General features: G+C 44.7%; 2 protein-coding genes across 2 annotated transcripts; both read left to right on the forward strand.

Annotated features, from left to right (window-relative positions):
• Positions 1-5,360: 5,360 nt before the first annotated feature.
• CCR75_007837 (uncharacterized protein) lies at positions 5,361-5,793 on the forward strand (the record flags this gene model as incomplete). The annotated part of the gene is made up of 2 exons (XM_067965893.1): positions 5,361-5,668; positions 5,697-5,793. 2 exons carry the CDS (start codon positions 5,361-5,363, stop codon positions 5,791-5,793), a joined length of 405 nt encoding a protein of 134 aa, XP_067816043.1.
• An 839-nt stretch (positions 5,794-6,632) lies between these two features.
• On the forward strand, positions 6,633-8,197 carry CCR75_007836 (uncharacterized protein; the record flags this gene model as incomplete). The annotated part of the gene is made up of 2 exons (XM_067965892.1): positions 6,633-7,952; positions 8,014-8,197. The coding sequence occupies 2 exons, from the start codon at positions 6,633-6,635 to the stop codon at positions 8,143-8,145; spliced, it is 1,452 nt and encodes a 483-aa protein (XP_067816044.1). The 3' UTR covers positions 8,146-8,197.
• Between the last annotated feature and the right edge of the window lie 10,221 nt (positions 8,198-18,418).

The raw sequence follows: 18,418 nt of genomic DNA on the forward strand, positions 1-18,418 counted from the left end.
GTGGGACACTTGTACTATTTCTATGTAAATCAAATAAGCAATTAGTAGCACAACGCTAAGAAAACTATCCAAAACATAAAAGGGTGCGACTATTGCGACAGACGCTTTGACTATTGCCACAGACGTTTTGACTATTGCCACAGACAAAACACCTCTGTTAGGCTAATTTATTTTGTTATCCCCTAATATTGAAACGATAATTCCTCTCTCATTTATTTCCTATACGTTCCTATTACCCAGCAATTGAACGAGTCACGCAATTAAAGCAACTTTTAAGAATATAATGGATTCAAATTACACTGAAGAATCTGCTGTCAATGCTCAAAACAAACTCCTTACAGCCACCATAAGGACTTGTATAAGTTATTTATTATTCTCGCAGAGCCAGTAACGAGTTGATAAAACGCGAGCTCATTCTCTGGGAACGCACGTATAGTCGCGGTATACTTGCGCAACGTCACTACGTCAATTTTGCTAAGATCGCATTTCAAGACACCTTTAAAGGCCGACTGATATGCAGCACCGTCACGTCTTGATAGCGAATATATTTTTTCTCTATAGCAGCAAGATCCGCATGAGTCTACGATCACGAAAGCCCTTTCCTGTGTGAATATGGAGCCCACAACCTTCGCTTCTTTACCTAGTGACAACAGACAAAAAATACAGTTGGTGCAAACACTTTGGTGCAAGGGACAATTGAAAGAGGAAGCACCGTTGAGCAGGTCATAGGCGTCAAGAGGCCGCTTTCCGCTCGTCGACGTCGGCAGGCGTGAAGAAGTGTGTACACGCTGTCTTGCGTAGTAGCTTCACGCACGATCAGTGCGCGGGGCTGCGGATGTAGATCATGCAACGCAGGGAAAGCGCACGCTGCGTTTACATCAAGTCCGCACTCGAAGCTCGCGAAAATGCGTTCACCATAGTGAAATCAAGTGTACATAATGGCAAAACAATTAAGCACATGTTCCTTTGCGTTTCAATGACACAAAATTTCAAAATGTGTCGCACGTAGAATCAATCGTAGCCGCCCTATCAACCAATCATATATTAGTTTGCAATGATTAGCTAATCAGAGGTGTTTTGTCTGTGGCAAAAGTCAAAACGTTTGTGTCGATACTAAAAACGTCTGTGGCAATAGTCAAAACGTCTGTGGCAATAGTCGCGCCCAACATAAAAATTCTCATTTAAAAACAATATCTAATGTTAAGCAAAACCATTCGTGGCCAACGTAGTGAATCGATGCGTAACCAGAAGAGCTATTCACGACAACCGCCATTGGATGGGGCTGTTACCACAACGTATTCGCTCTTGCATCTGTTGAAGCAACAGTAATTGGAGCTCATTATCCAGCAATATGAGCACTTATTAGTAAACGCAATACTCACGTCTCCACCTTTAAAAATATAAATTAAAAGTAGATAATTAGTCGCATCATACAAAGGTCGATTAAATTTGTTGTTGCTGCTTGTTAATACAACCAAAACATCCAATTTACAGCTAGATAGGACGACGAAAATAGCTTCGCCATGCGCTCATCCAATTGTATAATATTCGCCTGAAAGATCTGGACGTTTTCAGCTTAACTAGCCTCCATCTATCTCAACAAAAACAAGTAAACCAAACGCACTACACATCACAACATGTAACGGGCTAAAGTTGCTCTAATGTTACACAGTCCCCGTAAAGTACTATTGGTGTACTTAAGGGGATGGTCAATTACTAAATAATAGTAATTAGACCCAGCACTCGGGTGTGGTGCACATTTGTGACCAACCCTTGTGTATGTGATGCACAAAGGTGCATTCACATTAGGAGGGATGACGGCTAGCGTCATCCGTTACGCGAGAAACCTAGAAAGATACGCTCGCACTCATGAGCGTAGTGTCCTAATTCTTGGCAGCGAAGGCATTTCTGGAATCGCTTATTGTTCGTAAAGCGACGAGGTCTCTCGCTTACGCCGTAAGAAAGTTCCATGGGTTCTGGACCTCCTAACTCGTGTGGTCTTGGTGGACGATATGATGACGAACTAGCTTGAGCCTGTCTCAGCTAAAGCCCCTCTGTTCCGCGACGGATATTGCTTCTTGAAGCGTATCCAGTTCCAAGCGGAACAGGTGGGTCTTTACGTGACCATCCGTAAGACCTTGCATGAACACCGTAATCAACGTGTGTTCATGAACTGGGTTATTTGTAATACAACTCGCTAAAAGTCGTATGTGCTGGGCATACGCGTGAACATCACGCTTGCCTTGCTTAAGTTTGAGAAGCTCTGTACGAGCTCTGAACTCAGCCCTAGGCGGTTCAAACGTCTGTTTTAGCCGGGATTTAAAAGCCTCTAGCGACCCAAAGACATATGGATCGAGCAACTTAAGGCCCAATGCCCAAGTTTTGGCACGACCTGCCAAATTTGATTGAGCGAATGCGACTTGCATGCTGCTTCAAGCATTGCGTACCTAATTGCTGCATGGTGACCTTTTGTCCGTGTGTGACGCAAGCACAAGTTTCAACTCGCTTGGGAATGGCTCCCTAATGGTTTGCACTCGTCACACTTTTTATTCTCGTGCTGCTTACTGGTGGGACGGTGCATTTGCTTCCGTTTGTCTGGATCTGGAAGGCCCGAGCACTAACTCGTGAGCGATTTCAGATTCCGGGAGGATGTTTTCGAGACTGTGGTTGTGCCTCCCTATTTTGCCCGTGCTGCACATTGGCTCAAATTGCTACGCACATCAAGAGACATCAACCTGGGAGTTGTGACTTTGGACCGCCAGACACTTTGCCACCCTACTCGCGTACTTAAGGATTTTTAAGAAGGTATGGTGATCTATTCCGTGAAAAAAACGTATTTTCTTCAATGTCCATAGCGACTTAGTCAAACTGTAAAGCACGAGACATATAAAAGACGGAGGAGTTATACATAGAATTAGTCAAGATTCGAAGAATTATAGGCACGTCTCGACCAATGAAGATAGCAAAAGACAGCCTTTTTCAAGTAGAATCATGCAGGTAACTCTAAAATAACAACTTATTGGCATTTTTTTAAATCTCCATGCTTTAAAGTCGATGATGTGACGTGCCCTTATGGCATCGTCCAACTCGACAAACCATTATAAGAGGGAGTCTTCTTCGACTCTCCCATACTTAGAGATATCGATCTTTAGAGTTTCCGGACGACGCGTATGCGTCATCCCAGGCATAGAAGTCTGTACCTGTTGTAACTTCAACAGTTCTGCCTGTTGAGAGCCTTGCTGATTCAGGGCTACCTTCTCCTTCATCTGTCAATTCTCGTCAAGTTCATGTTGTATGAACTTGACGATGGCTGAATGGAGGGCATCTCTATCCAAACCGGACAGCATGGTCATGATGGCATCGCTCCCTACGGTCGAACTCATTCGTTCGACCGCGCTCCTTTCTATGTCACTAAGAAAGGAGTAGCTATCACGCAAAACGTGATGCGTATTCCCACTATTATCTGACATGTCCATATTAGATGACGGAAATTTGGTCCTTGGACGGACTACATAGCGCTACCAGGTGTAACGGGGCACTACGACTTGTACTGCTTCAGTACAAGTCCGCTTTGCACTGCTTCAGTTGCGATTGGTGCCTTACGTCACTTCACGTACACTAGTACGTGCAGAGGAAGACTTCTCTTTAAGACAACTAACTTAAAGAGGGGGGTTAAATGAGAACTGTATTAATATCATTAAGTTTCTCTTCTTTCTATCTGTTAATGCTAACTTAATTGTGAACTAATACTAAACATGCAATTGAAATCTTATCTGTCTCTCTCTCTGTTTGCGTTTACAGCCGATTAGTCTGCGGGATAAATAGGTATAAAGGCCTATACCTATTTATGGATAAGATTTCCGAGCATTACTATATAAAGAATATTCTTCAAATATTATCTACCTTTTAGATAATATATTAATTAACACCTTTAAGTGTTAATTTCATGTAACGATACACCCCGTCCGTTACACTTACGGTACATCAAGGCAAGCAGCATTATTTTGTTAAACGCTTTTAGCTTCAAGTTATAATATCTTAATGCTTGACGATTGTGGAGAAGGCTACACAAACCGTGGCATAACCCGAAACTTCGTTCCTTCGACCAAGTCATACGCGTAAGAGACGTCACCCGCCACATACTATTTCAGAAAATTGTAGTCAAGAACGTCTTGCGATATATTGAGATAAAAATGGTTATGTACACAAGCACTAATGATCGATTCACTTATACAAGTTTTGAAGGGTCAACTGTTTGAAAAAAAATCGAAGAATTCGGAATCAGACTCAGATTGTCACTTTCCAGCTGATGCGGCAATGGTCGGTGTATGAATGAGTGAAATGAAGACAAAGTAAGATACCGTTTACAAGATAAATATATTTACTTTGTAGCTAAACCCCATCGCCTATGTTGGAAAGTCTCGTTTCACCGAATTTCGTCTTGAAGTACATCTATCAAAAGCTAGATTAAGCACATTGCATGAGCTTCATTTTTTTATTTGGAAATCATTAAATGATTTCGATGTCAAGCTTAAGTCGCAATGCAATCGATGTTGTTGCAAACTGAGCAAAAGTTTTATACCAGCCACCCCAGCCTCTGCCCCAACCACCAAAACCGCCCCAGCCATATCCACCCCATGGCCCCCAGAACTTTTTTTGATTGTTGTCACGGTTATTTTTTTTAGTAGCAGAAATTGCCTCAGTGGGCGCCGCTGCAGTACGGAGAGCAGGCTGGTGGGCAGCAGCAACGTTAGTGGCCGCAATCGCAGTTGGAAACAGGGTTAGTTTAAAAAACACTATTATAAGTTTGACTAATTTTAATGGAAATTTGTAGTAAACTACTATTACTATAAAACGAGAAATTATTACAGTATTAATAGAAATAATTTTTAATTGAGAAAATAGAAAATATTTGTTATCATACAAACCTAAAAAATGCTTTAAAATTGATAAATAATCTTAAAAATAGCGAAAATACACAAACGTTTTAATTTATTAGGGCCCATTCAAAGTAAATAAATACCATTATAAAAATGGTCTGGTATTCAAAGTGTAGTTGGTGATTGTATAAGCGGACTGAGTGGCCGATTATAATAATTTAAGCGAATTTAGCTTGACTCATTTTGATTGTTCGTTAAAAGAACGAACATTGTTTTTATTGTTACTTACCGTAAAGATTCAATTTTGACGAAGTTTCCTTAGTGGTACCCCGCAGGTCTCCTCCCCTGCGGGTTTCGATCCACGCACCTCCTGGTCCCAGTTCCAGTGCTCAACTATCTGCCCACTGAGGTCGATACCTACCGTTGAAAAAAATCCGTTATTTTGCTTCTTTCTAAGAAATTCGCATGCAAAAACCTATGATGTCGCCAGGTCTCACCACATCTAAAAGTGCCATGGGCGAATTTGGTGTCGGTGACGTCCTCCGATTTCGTTATTTCTTGTATGATCATCTTGCGTTGTGTGTCAGCCGTACTCGTGTGATTCACTACTGGGCGGGCCGACGCAAAGAGAATTTCATTCGTATAGATAAAATCAGCTACGTCTTAAAAGTGTCAAAATGCTCAGATCCTGAGTGCTACACCGCCGAATTGGACAAATGGATGGATGTTGAACCATTTTCGAGAAATATTATTGTAGAGCGTGCGCGTCAAAAATTGAATGAAAAAAAGTATAGTTTAATTTTTAATAATTGCGAGCACTTCGTCACTTGGGCGAGATACGACCACGCTTATTCGCCTCAAGTATGGTGGTGGGTTGAATGTGGATTCTGGTGTGTTTTTGCTGGATGTGTAATCATGAAGCCGATCAAAATCCCGTATTGGGTTTTTGTTGCGGCCGTTGGAACACATAATATTGTTGACCTACGACAGTTTATTAAGAAGCTTTACGAATCTAAGAGGAAGATCAAAGTGGTTGCTTAAGAACGTATTGGCGCTTAAAATTGTGCGTTTAGCTTTACGTTAAGTGTGATCACGCTACATTTTTGACGAGTTGTGGTTAATCTACTTATGCCACGAATCGAAACCTCAGCGATCGTAGTATCCCATGCCACTATTTAAAATATGACTTACATAAAAAATATGATTCTCATATGACATATTTCCTAACTTAAATTTATATAATTTAAAAAAATGTTAAAAATTAACTAAATAATATATAATTTTTATTAATTTCCAGGTTAAGAGTCACGTGCTCCGCCAATGCAGAATTCAGCGCCACCGTCACTTTGACGGTACTATTACGCCTCCAAGTGAGAAAAATTGTTTGCACATTCACAAAAAAAAAATGTTGCAATGGACGTTAAGCTTTTCCAGCGAAATTACTAGTGTAGTTCCTTTCCGTAACCTAGTATTATAAGTGCATGCTGCTTGTAGCTTGTCGTTTACGATTAAAGAAGCGAGGTTTACCATCAAAAAATTACAGTCTCGAAAGGAATGATTTAAATCGCAGTACATCTTTCAACACGGCTTTTTCATCAAAGCTGCTCTTATTTTTTTCCCTCAAAGCTTTTAATTACAAAAGAACAATTTGTTGCCATCACTTCTTATAAGTTTTCATGGTGCAAACTCAAAGCGTTCCACCCCTCAAACGTAATACTATAAATTCGGGTTTACGCCAATCGTTCCTCCCAAATGGAAACCGTAACCAATGTTAGCGAGTACGAGGCCAAGCGCTTGCTCCGCATCGAGGAGAATCGCAAGAAGCTTTTATCTCTCGACCTACCCACGCTTCCAACGCTGTCACCAATAAAGACTCATAGTCAGAAACGAAAGTGGGACGCGGATGAGAAGCCACCCGAGCCCTCCCGAAAGTCTTTACGTCAGCATCAAACTCGACTGCTTAAGTCCGAGCAACGAAAATTGGAAAATAAACCATTTCAGCCTCAATTCCAGTTATTTCCAAAGGAGTTACAACAGTGTAACCCGTCGCAAGACATGCTCGAAAAGCACCAGTTAAAGCGGCATAAAGAGCTTCTAAATGAGTCATTCTGTCGAAGTAAACGAGAGTTAAAAGAGAAGACCTATTGGGAGGAAGAAGCGGTTATACGTGCGACACAGCCACAGTCTGAGCAACACTTGAAGGTCTCCGATTGGAAATTAAGAAGAAAGCGGGAAGCTCAGTTAGAGAGACGGCAAAGTCTTTTAAACGTGCGAGAAGACCAAAAAGCCCAACGGATCCAGGACACAGCGGAAAGGATAAAACAACGCGTGATCGCGCAAGAGCAAAAGCGGAGAACGAAGGAACAGCAACGACTCGAAAAATTTGTATTGAAAGAACTTGAAAAAGAACAGCGATACGAAGAACATCAGTGTATGCGGCAAGAAGATGCACTAGCACGGCAGTGGGCAAAAGAACACACCAAAGCAGCGAGAAAACAACGGCGAATCGAGAAAAAAGTGGCAAACCAAACGAAACGATTGATGAGAATCGTAGCAAAGAACCTTCAAGCGGAAACAACACGTGACAAAGAGGTGTATTCCATTCGAAAGATACACATTCCTTTTGTTTCAATCTCTATAGCGACGGCAAAATACAAACACAAGCTCCCTTCCGACTTAAAAGTCGATACCCACGTCTTTCACGATTTTGCGTTAGGAAAACAATTTTTACCTCCCGGTAAAATGGCAGTTATCCAAAGTCTTTGTCCTGGGGGCTACACTGCGTCAATTTGCCAAGATGTCAATATTTATGTCTGGAAAAATGCACTCACTCTTTTTATCAACGGTGCAAATGCCATGTATTACCACCATTTCTTTCAAGAAACAACGCATTGTGGCCGCAATTATGTGTTTTTTCGATATCTTCGATGTGAAGATTTCACGCCTTTGATTCTGGAGCGACTTTGTCGAGTTGAAAAAGGAAAAGAATGGCTTCGGTTTGCCACGAATTATTACGATATACCCGAATCAAGGAATTTAGAACCTTTACTGCTTTTTATTCAGTACCCAAAGGTGAGTTTAATGCTTGCTGATTGAATACTTTTGAAGTTGGACTCACTCTTGTTCCTATTAGGGTCCGTACATCTATTGTGGACGTCTTGGGTATCTTGGCTATCGATCGAAGCCACTTGAATTCTCGTTCCAGCTACTTGATACCGATGCTTTTAAGTGGAAGCAAATATTTACACTTCTCACCACTTGTTAAATAGACTTCGACGTTATATTAAAAAAAAACAATAGAATATTGGGACCACGTACTTAAGCTTGAATTATATTTAAGTGTGTCAGCATTTCTTTAATTCAAAGCAATAATAGTTTTCTGACAGCTATGCATTTAGTTACACCGGAGAAAGCGTCAGCGCGACAGCATAGTCATTCATCGAACATAAACGGCATTTTATCTTAAAAACTTCCAAGTCGAAAAATTTGGTTTGTGGTCAAGGATCGATAAACGACTCTCAGCAGCGACGTTGACTTCTCATTGGGTTGGCCCACTTGTAGTTGCTAAAACAAATTTGTCATTGAAAATATTGTAACTGGTTCCATCCAACAAAAGATAATCCATCTCGACAAGACAAATGAAAATAGCGATGTCACCAACGTAGTCAATTGTAACGGGGTGTCAGGTTACATAAATATTACTTCCTATAAGAGAAATAATAATATCACTTTCTATGAGAGGAAATAAATACAGAAATACAAAAATATTAGAAGAATTATGGGGACACGGGACACACACCCGCTGGATTTATTAATCAAAAACGGAAGCTTCTGTCCAGGTCCTTGCTTTCTCCGAAGGATCAACTGTCTCTAGGAAGAGACCAAAGCAAAGCAAGAGCAATGAAGTCAGAAAGGTGTGGCTAACTTGTGCCCATGGAGGAAAGTACAAGAACTTTAGAAAATATTTGACAGAGGAAACCCGAAAGCGTCAGAGGAGTTCCAGGGCTATGGCATGTCCTTTTTCCGCAGCAAATTAGCGCATAGCTACTGCAGATGATGAGTGGCAGGTTGTTTTTAACTGCAGTGACCATCATCATGGCCAAGTCCAAGCTTTGCTATACTATCCTGCTGCAAGAAAGCTTAAGCCTCGAGAGCAAGAGACCATCAAAGCACTTTTAGAGGTGGCAGCCACTCCAAAGTTATTCTTGCAGCACTGCGTCTAAATAATCCAAAACGCCCTCTAATTCCAAGAGACATTTACAATGTAAGGGCTTAAATCCACAACAACAAGCTTAACGGACGCATCGTAATTGGAATGCTCCTTGATCAGCTGCATGTCAATGGAAATGAGCAGGATTTTACTCGTAGTTTTAATGATTGTATCACAAAGCTGTTTTTTGCACCTGTTTTAAAACAGTGAAACTGGCCAGGGAGTTTTCTAAGATCTTGTTGATGGATTACAAAACCAATAGGTAAGTCTAAATATAGCTTGCAAAATATGCCGGATACTAGCTATTTTTATGCTTAGCTTTAGAATGCCAAAAATAGACCTGATAACCTTTTTAACATTATGCATCGAGTCAAAATGCCACTTTTGCATGGAGACAGTTGCATAAGCAGTTGATTATGTTATCAAGAATTTTTCTCGAGGAGTGCTCCCTGCTGCGATACTCACAGACCGCAAATAGAATGCTATCCAGACCAAAAAAATTTAAATCTACGAATTTGTTTTGCATCTGACATATCAACACGAATATAATTGCAAAGACTCGCAAGTTCCTTCCATCAGCTGATGATTGGATCAAATTCTAGCAAAACTGGCAGCATTTGGTTGCTTCCCCAGAATTTGCAACGTATGAGGCAAATTGCGAAAAAATTTGCACTCACTTTCCTGAAGAAGCCAGTGCATACCTTGCCAATGTCTGGCGTCCACTCAAGGAGCGCTTTTGGGATCTGGGCTGCAGTCACTCGCAAGTAGAACTGGTGCATGAACACGTGCAAGAATCTCAACACTCAATTGGCATCTTAGCAGCATGCACTGGAACATTTTATCGCACACTTGGATTACCATGTGCCCATCGCGTCCGGACTACACTCTCACTCAAAGGTTCATTCCAGCTGAGTGACTTCTCAGAGCATTGGTGGTTGAAAAAAAACAAATATTGTACCTGTTGAAAATCCTGAAAATAACCACCGCTGTTAGGATGCCATCCTCCAGCATGAAGCTCGGCACAATGTGCTGCCTCCTCACTAACAGAGGATTTTCGAAGACCGACTTATTGCCATGACTCAAGATGGTGCAATTAAGTCAATTCACGAGCCTGCTTCCATGCCACGCGGGCGCGAAAGGCCTCCTGGATCTCGAAACAAGGAGAACACAAGGACACGCAGGGAGCTCTGTGCCTTTGAAAGCAGAGTATTGAGAGCAAAATATAACTAATTAAATATAACAAAATCCATTCAATTTCTATTTTCTATTGATGTCAAAGTGGTTTTTAATTGATAAATCCAGCGAATATATGTGTCCCCTATCTGAGAGCATAAGAAAAAGGGGGTCCCATAGTTCTCCATTAATTATCTTTATTGATAATTTGACTTAATAGTTCCAACATTTCCAATGTTGGTTGGTAATATTGACGCAATATGGACTTGGTTCCATTAATTGGTTACTTTAAGGCTTAAATCAACCCTGCCAATCGTTATAGGACACGATTGCGGTGCGCAAATAGGGGCCATTGATAGTTTGTTGTTAACATATTAAAGTCGGTAGTATATAGAAGATCATTACTTAGGAACTTGACATATTACTGCAGTTTTCTCTATTATAACTCCTTAGAATTAAACTCTGGTAGCTAAGACTAGTTAGGTACCTGTAAGCTTCCTCTGCACGTCGTGTACGTGAAGTTGTAACGGGCCAAAGTTGCCCTAATGTTGCACAGTCCCCATTAAGTACATTTGGTACTTAAGGGGATGGTCAATTACTAAAAAATAGTAATTAGACCCAACATTCGGGTGTGGTGCACATTTGTGACCAACCCTTGTGGATGTGATGCACATGGGTGCATTCACATTAGGAGGGATGACGCCCAGCGTCATCCATGATGACGGCTAGCGTCATCAGTTACGCGAGGTATCTATAAAGATACGCTCGCAATACATATTAAATGATATCTATAGAGATATCATTTTAATTGGTAAAAATAGGTATTTGTATTTAATTCTATTAAATATAAATCAGTCTGAAATTTACTACCTACTTGGTAAGTGCGCACGAGGAGACGGATTACCGCTCCCGTGACGTCACTTCACCAGAGTTCTTAGTGTGTTGGGTGAGGTCGCTTGCGCGCCCACCACAACTACCTCACTGCACGCTAGAATAGACGGTCAAACCGTTCCTCGCTGTGTTAGGCTGTGTGCTTAAGTAGAGCGTGGCCGCATTAATACGTTTCCGTTTACACTTGGTCGCACTAGAAATCCTTCCTACGACCCGCATCTCTGCGTGTGTACGTGAGGATAAGCCTCAAAATCGATTTGGCTCATTCTTTTCACCTCTCTGAACATCGTCGGGAGGTGACAGGGCATATGGCGCAGGGACTTGCTCAACAAGCCCTGGCCAGGCACCTGGGCAGTCCTCCTGAGCAACATGTTGCTCAGTTGGAGCAGTTTGACGCATTCGTGCTCGGACAGCGGAGATCCGCGTCCGCGTGCACAGAGCCATGCTGCGGCGGAGTCCGTCACTCAGACTCAGGATGAGCTAAGGCATGAGCAGGCTCGGAGCGAGGCTCTCAACAGAACTCTTCAGATGCTCTCAGCACGGATGCACCAGCCGAGGCCCATTCGGATGGACCCGCCCAAGTTCGATGGAACTGCAGCGTACACGATTGTCCACTGGCAATGCGGAGTCGCGCAGCGCATTGAGGACGACAGCCGGAGGGTGTCGTACGCTATGTCGCATATGCGCGGTAAGGCCTCGGAGTGGGCTTACTCGGCGCTTATAGCGGACAGAAAGGCGTTCCCTATATGGGCGATCTTTAAGACAAAGATTCGCGCCATGTACCAGCCGCCGAACAACGAAGTGTTGCTTCAGGTGCGCTTCTTTGGAGCGCGACAGGCGAAGCGATCTCTGCAAGAGTATGTGCAAGAGATGCGCTCGCTGTCGGCGTCCATAACCGTAGGTCCGATTCCGGAGCACATTAAGGTGCCCACGTTTATGAACGGACTACGGAATGGCCCACCGCGACAGGCCGTTTTCAGAAAGGTGCCGTCGACGATGGAAGAGGCAATCCAAATTGCCTTAGTTGAGGAGCAATCCTACAACAGTGCCTCGGCGACAGCTTGGTATAAGCCGTCGGCCGAGAGGCCAGATGCTACTCCCATGGAGTTGGGCAATGCAGACGTTGTCTGCTATGATTGCGGCATGCGCGGCCATATGATGGGCTGCTATGCCAGGGTTCCTGCTGGGGATAGATACCACAAGAGGACTCCCTTTTCGAAGAGCGATGGCAAGAACCAGCGTGTGAGACGCATGAATTCTGCATCGACCACTGAGAGGTCGGGAAATGCAGGAGCGCAGAAGGGGCGGGATGCCCCACTCACGCGGACTCTGAAACTACCCCTAACTTTAGAGTTGTGGAACAAATGGGTAGCATAGTCCCTGAGGTCTTAAAATTTCGGACATCAACCCTGCTGCTCTATAGCGCTCAAGTACGAGGCTATGACCAGGTGATGACCCTCCTAGTGGATTCGAGTGCATCACAAAATTTTGTAAAACTCGCGGCTCTAAGAAAGAGACCGGCGATGTTTGAGTCGCTTTGACAGTTTGGCAAGCGAGAAGAGGCGACCGTTCTTTAGCGAACGCCGCACTCATTAACTCTGAGGGAGTTCAGGTAGAACTCGCTTTCAGCTTTAGTGACTTTTCTTGTAAAGAGAAGTTCACAGTGCTAGGAATGGAGAGTCTTTATGACCTCATCCTAGGCATGCCATGGTTGGCGAAGTACCAACCATGGATAGACTGGCATACACGCACAGTTTCGAGCTCTACGCAGGACACCGGAAGGGGTGTGCTCCTGCGAGAGGTGTATGTAACTGATGTCGTGTCGAACACAGTCGAGGGTGCGTTGACGGGATGTCAAACGTCACCAATTCCTACCCACCTCGTGGAGACTGGGGTAGTGAAAAGGACGATGACAAGTAGTCATGCTTTCGAATTTCCTGCACAGAGCATAAAATCCTGTGGCAGCAGACGATGAGCTGACAGGAAGTCAAGCGTCGCATGAACCGGCACGGCGCCTAGAGCCTGGTGCGATTGGAAGGGGTGCGTTAGCCAGGAGAGCAACGGCACCCGCTTCCCAAAAATCTCGTCGTTACTCAGAGAGCGAATACCCGACAGATTAGGACGATCAAAGGCACGTCTAAACGAGTGACAATCGGAGAGTGACGTTTGTATCAGTTCCTATTAGCGAGGACGGGCCTTTGAACGAGGTGTTCGAGGCCGCCAAAGACGAAATTGCAGAGGCATCCTCAGTTGAGGTGCTCCGTCAAGTCTTTAAATCTACCGAGGAGATAGTAAATCTCCCGGAAATGTCGTGGGGTCTGTTCCTTGCCGAGTTAAAGGAAGGAAAGATCCACGAAATAGTCACACCAGTTCCAAAAGAGGACTTGGTGGACTGTTGCTCGTCGTCCACAATGGACAAGAGTGATCTAGAACGGACAAAAATACAAATACACGGTTCGCTGCTCAAGGCTGGAATGCCTTGAGATACAGTCCGTTCTTCGAGGTTCTGTGGAAACATCGTGATGTGTTCCCAGAAGAAGTGCCGAGCCGCCTACCAGCAGATAGGGGCATCGGGCACGAGATAGACCTCGAACCTGGCACCAAGTATTGTGTGACCAGGCAATGGCCGTTGCCGAAAGAACAAGTCGATTATATCGATGAGTTCTTCGACAAGCGAGCCAAGGCGGGACATGTGCGTGAGAGCAAATCGCCTCACTGCAGCCCGACCTTTTGTGTGCGTAAAGCCACAGGTGGATGGCGCGTGGTTCATGCTTACAATAAGCTGAATACGGCGACCGTACCGGCGCAAGCGCCAATCCCGCGGACAGATGTCTTGTTGAACTCCATGGGAAAGTCAACTATCTTTTCCCGTTGAATTTGAAGGATGGCTAGTATCAGGTACTCATGAGAGGAGTCCGATGTAGCCAAAACGGCAGTAAGCACCCCAAGCGGTATGCTTTGGGAGTGGCTTGTGACGCCCTAAAATTGGAAAACCCACCGCCTACATTCAACCCAGTGGTGGCTCACGTGATGCGTCAGCACCGTGCCTACGCGTCCCATTACTTTGACGATGTATTCGTGCGTAGTAGGGCCGAGGACGGGCTGCGTGCAATAGAGTCGCACAAGCATCATTTAGACGCTAAGTTATAGACTTTAAAGGACGCCCAATTGTACGTCAACTTGCAAAAGTGCGTCATGGGGGTCCCTGAGATACCTGTACTGGGCTGCATCGTTGGTACACATGGTGTACGAGCAGACCCAGACAAGATAAACTTAGTAAAGGAATGGCCAATCCCACGGCATGTGAAGGATTGCGCCAATTCCTAGGGCTCGCTAATTACTTAAATAAATATAGCAAGAATTATGCAGAGCAAACTAAACCATTATTTTAGCTCCTTCAAAAGAACGCAGAATGGGTTTGGTTAAAAGAACAAGATGATGCGTTCACATCACTGAAGCAATCTCTTGTAGACCGGTCTTGGCATTACCAGACGAGGATAAGCCCTTTAGCGTCGTCTACGATGCAAGTAACTTTGCAATCGGCAGCGCGCTCATGCAGAAGGGATGACGACGGCGTTGACCGCGTCATCTCTTATCAGTCCCGGCTTTTAAAAGCCGCGGAACTGAATTACCCGTATATGACAAAGAACTACTTTCAATAAAGTATGCTCTTGTCAAATTTCGTGTGCACCTATTGGACACCGAACCATTTGTGGTTTATACGGATCACGCATCACTGCGTACCGCAATAAACCCACCGCACCTCTCGCCTAGAATGGCAAGATGGCTTACATTCTTCTCTGAATTTAATTTAAAAGTTATATACAAGCCGGGTAAGTCAAATGTCTTGGCTGACGCTTTATCGCGCAGACCAGACTTCGAGGTGAGACACCAGGAAAGTGTGTCTAGTGCTAAAGCACAATTTCAGCGGTCAACGTTGGCAGCCATGAAGGCATACCACGTGACAGGCTCATTAGCCACTGAGGTAAAAGAGAGCTTCAGTCAGGACGACCATTGTCGCCTACTGTTGCATCACTTTGGTGGACGAAAGGTTCCCCTCCCGTCGCACCTGAAAGCTAAGCTAAATCGCTTTAGCTACAGCGATGTCATGTTATGGCATCAGCTGTCACCTTGTGATCCCTATAGCAACTCCCGAAGAGTGGAGCAAGCAATTGCCCTTTGTGGAGTTCGGTATAAATAACAGTGTCCACGCCAGCACGGGTGAGACACCGTTTTATATTAATGGACTGCGCCATCCTCGGACGCCAGTCTCGTTTGTGCACACCCCGAGTCTTAGTGGGGGAGGGCCCCTCACTATGCCCGGTGCGAAAGAGGGACATAGTTTCGTCAATACGACGATGACCCGCGAGGGTATCATCTCAAAGATAGTAATTTGCCCTAGTGACCCTGCCAGTTAAGCAGTGGTCAATAAAAATTAGCCTTATGACCGACCTCTCGGCGGTATCATAGACGAGTTTGATGCTAAAAGCGTGAGCGAGGTCAACGCTTTGCGGATGAGCGATTAGCGATTAGCCATCACACGAAAAGTACGTGACGCGATGGCAAGCCCACAGGACAAGCAAAAAGAACATGCGGACCGAAATGGTCGCAAAAATAATGAACGCTTTAGAGTGGGTGAAAAGGTACTATTAAGTACTGCTACCCTACCTAAGAATGCATTTTCTGTACTACCTGGAGGTACTACGAAGTTGTTGCCGCGTTTCATTGGGCCCTTAACGGAGGTCGAAGAGGTTGGAGACCTAAATTATAGGCTCATTCTTTCGCCGTATTTTACGTGGGTCGTCTGAAATGGTGTGTAGACCCAAATGAGGTCACATATCCCCATCCGTCTAAGGAGACCGATGGTGACGTCGACTGTGAGTCGAGCGTCGTTCGGGTGAGAGGGACGGTGAAGGCGAAAAGCTATCAGCCGACCGACTCCTCCCACCACGAACAAGACTCGGCGAGCGAGAGACATCACGCGAGTAACGCGGATCCCTCAGCATTATCCTCTCGAAAAGGTCCAAGCGAGTCTTCAGGCGTTCATAACCCTGACGAACCTTCGCTCAAACATAAGAAAAGATCCGAGGTCAGTCGCGAGACTTATCCCTCGAGATCCGCAATACGTCCTTCAGCAGCCCTTAACGCCTATGACTGAACGGACGAAGGTAAGGCAGCCGCGAGTAGGTGGACGAGATCGCCACTCCTATCGGGTGCCGCCTGCACTGATGGATACGGGTGGGACCAACGCTTCCTTGTTGGAAGGTTGCTTACCCACCGCTCCGTGAGGCAAAGAAAACAGATCCTCGTTCAATGGTAAGGTTACCCGAAGAGTTTTGATTCTTGGAACCGATCGATAACCTACGTATTGACGTGTCCGGCTTGATGGCTGCCTATGTAAAGGAGCACCAGCTGAGACCTCTTCGCTAGTCTCAAATGGACTAGCAGAAGTAGCGTTGACTGAGCACGTTCACGTGTCGTCGGCAGGTTTAGGCTCCGAATCATCTATGTCAGAACCATTATGGATTATGGTCCGAGCATAAGGCGTTGCGGTTTTACCCAACGGAGAAGCGGCTGCGCCCTTATGGGCTCTCATTACCTGTCGCTGCGCTTTCCAGCGCAGACGACGAGACAGCATTCGTAAATGATGCTGTCTCCGTGTTGTGAGGCATGAGAGAAGTTTGGATGGGCAATAATGCCGCATCATCACTCCTCATGAGCTCGTTGTCCGCATCACTACTATGAGGTGACGGCAACGGTGTCGACTCATTGTAGTCGACAATGAGCGACGGATCAACATCCTCACTGTTAAAGTGGGATGGATCCTTTAGCCCTGTTAACGCGACAGCCGCAGTGGCTGTCTGCGTTCCGACTAAGGCATTTGACGCGGCCGGCGAATTAACGCGGCGCGTGCGCTTAGTGCGAGGTTGTGTGGGCGTCTTCGCAGACGACCCACCAACGTGGCCCCTTTTAGGTGGCATCTTGGGCGCCGTGTATAGAAACACGTGCGCGAGAGTGATCGAGTGAACTAGCGGCGCGTAAAGCTGCTCGCAGTTCCTCTCTCTACTCTGTCGAATTTAAAAATGTAAATTCGTTCTTAAAGAGGGGGATGGTGTAACGGGCTAGAGTTGCCCTAATGTTACACAGTCCCCATTAAGTACATTTGGTACTTAAGGGGATGGTCAATTACTAAATAATAGTAATTAGACCCAACACTCGGGTGTGGTGCACATTTGTGACCAACCCTTGTGGATGTGATGCACATGGGTGCATTCACATTAGGAGGGATGACGCCCAGCGTCATCCATGATGACGGCTAGCGTCATCAGTTACGCGAGGTATCTATAAAGATACGCTCGCAATACATATTAAATGATATCTATAGAGATATCATTTTAATTGGTAAAAATAGGTATTTGTATTTAATTCTATTAAATATAAATCAGTCTGAAAATTACTACCTACTTGGTAAGTGCGCACGAGGAGACGGATTACCGCTCCCGTGACGACACTTAACCAGAGTTCTTAGTGTGTTGGGTGAGGTCGCTTGCGCGCCCACCACAACTACCTCGCTGCACGCAAGAGAAGCAGGTTTAACCGCTTCCTCGCTGTGCTAGGGTGTGTGCTTTAGTAGAGCGTGGCCGCATTACGACGTGCCCGCCTACACTTGGTAGCACTAGAAATCCTTCCCACGACCCGCATCTCTGCGTGTGTACGTGAGGATGAGCCTCAATATTGATTGGGCTCATTTTCCCCACCTCTCCGAACATCATCGGGAGGTGGCAGGGCTAATGGCGCAGTTAGTTGTAAGACTTCAAAGTAGGGAAATCATAAAACTGTATTAATATATAAGTTCTTACGCATCTCAACTAATTTTATATTAATAACAAACTATCTATGGCGCCTACGTGCGCGCCGCACAATCGTGTTTGGCGGGGTTACTTTAAACTTAAATCAACCACTTATTAGAACTACCGTCGTATTGCGTCAATATTACCAAAATTTGGTAGCACCGGAACCATTAAGTCAAAATTAAGAAAGATAATAATTTTGCTCGTCTTTATTATTTCCTCTTATAGGAAATAATATTTATGTAACGGGACACCCCGTTACAGTTAGGCACTTAAGCCCATTCGGCCAGCTCGTTAAGCTGTAAAGAAGTGCTAGCAACACTATTGACGAAGTGTGTTGCGCCTCCACTTGATGTATTTCTTATGATTGCCTGTAAATGCATCAACAATGCATGTTCCAGAGCCTAACTGCA

The sequence above is a fragment of the Bremia lactucae genome, linkage group LG7 (genome assembly GCF_004359215.1).
Source record: "Bremia lactucae strain SF5 linkage group LG7, whole genome shotgun sequence".
NCBI classification, from domain to species: Eukaryota; Oomycota; class Peronosporomycetes; order Peronosporales; family Peronosporaceae; genus Bremia; species Bremia lactucae.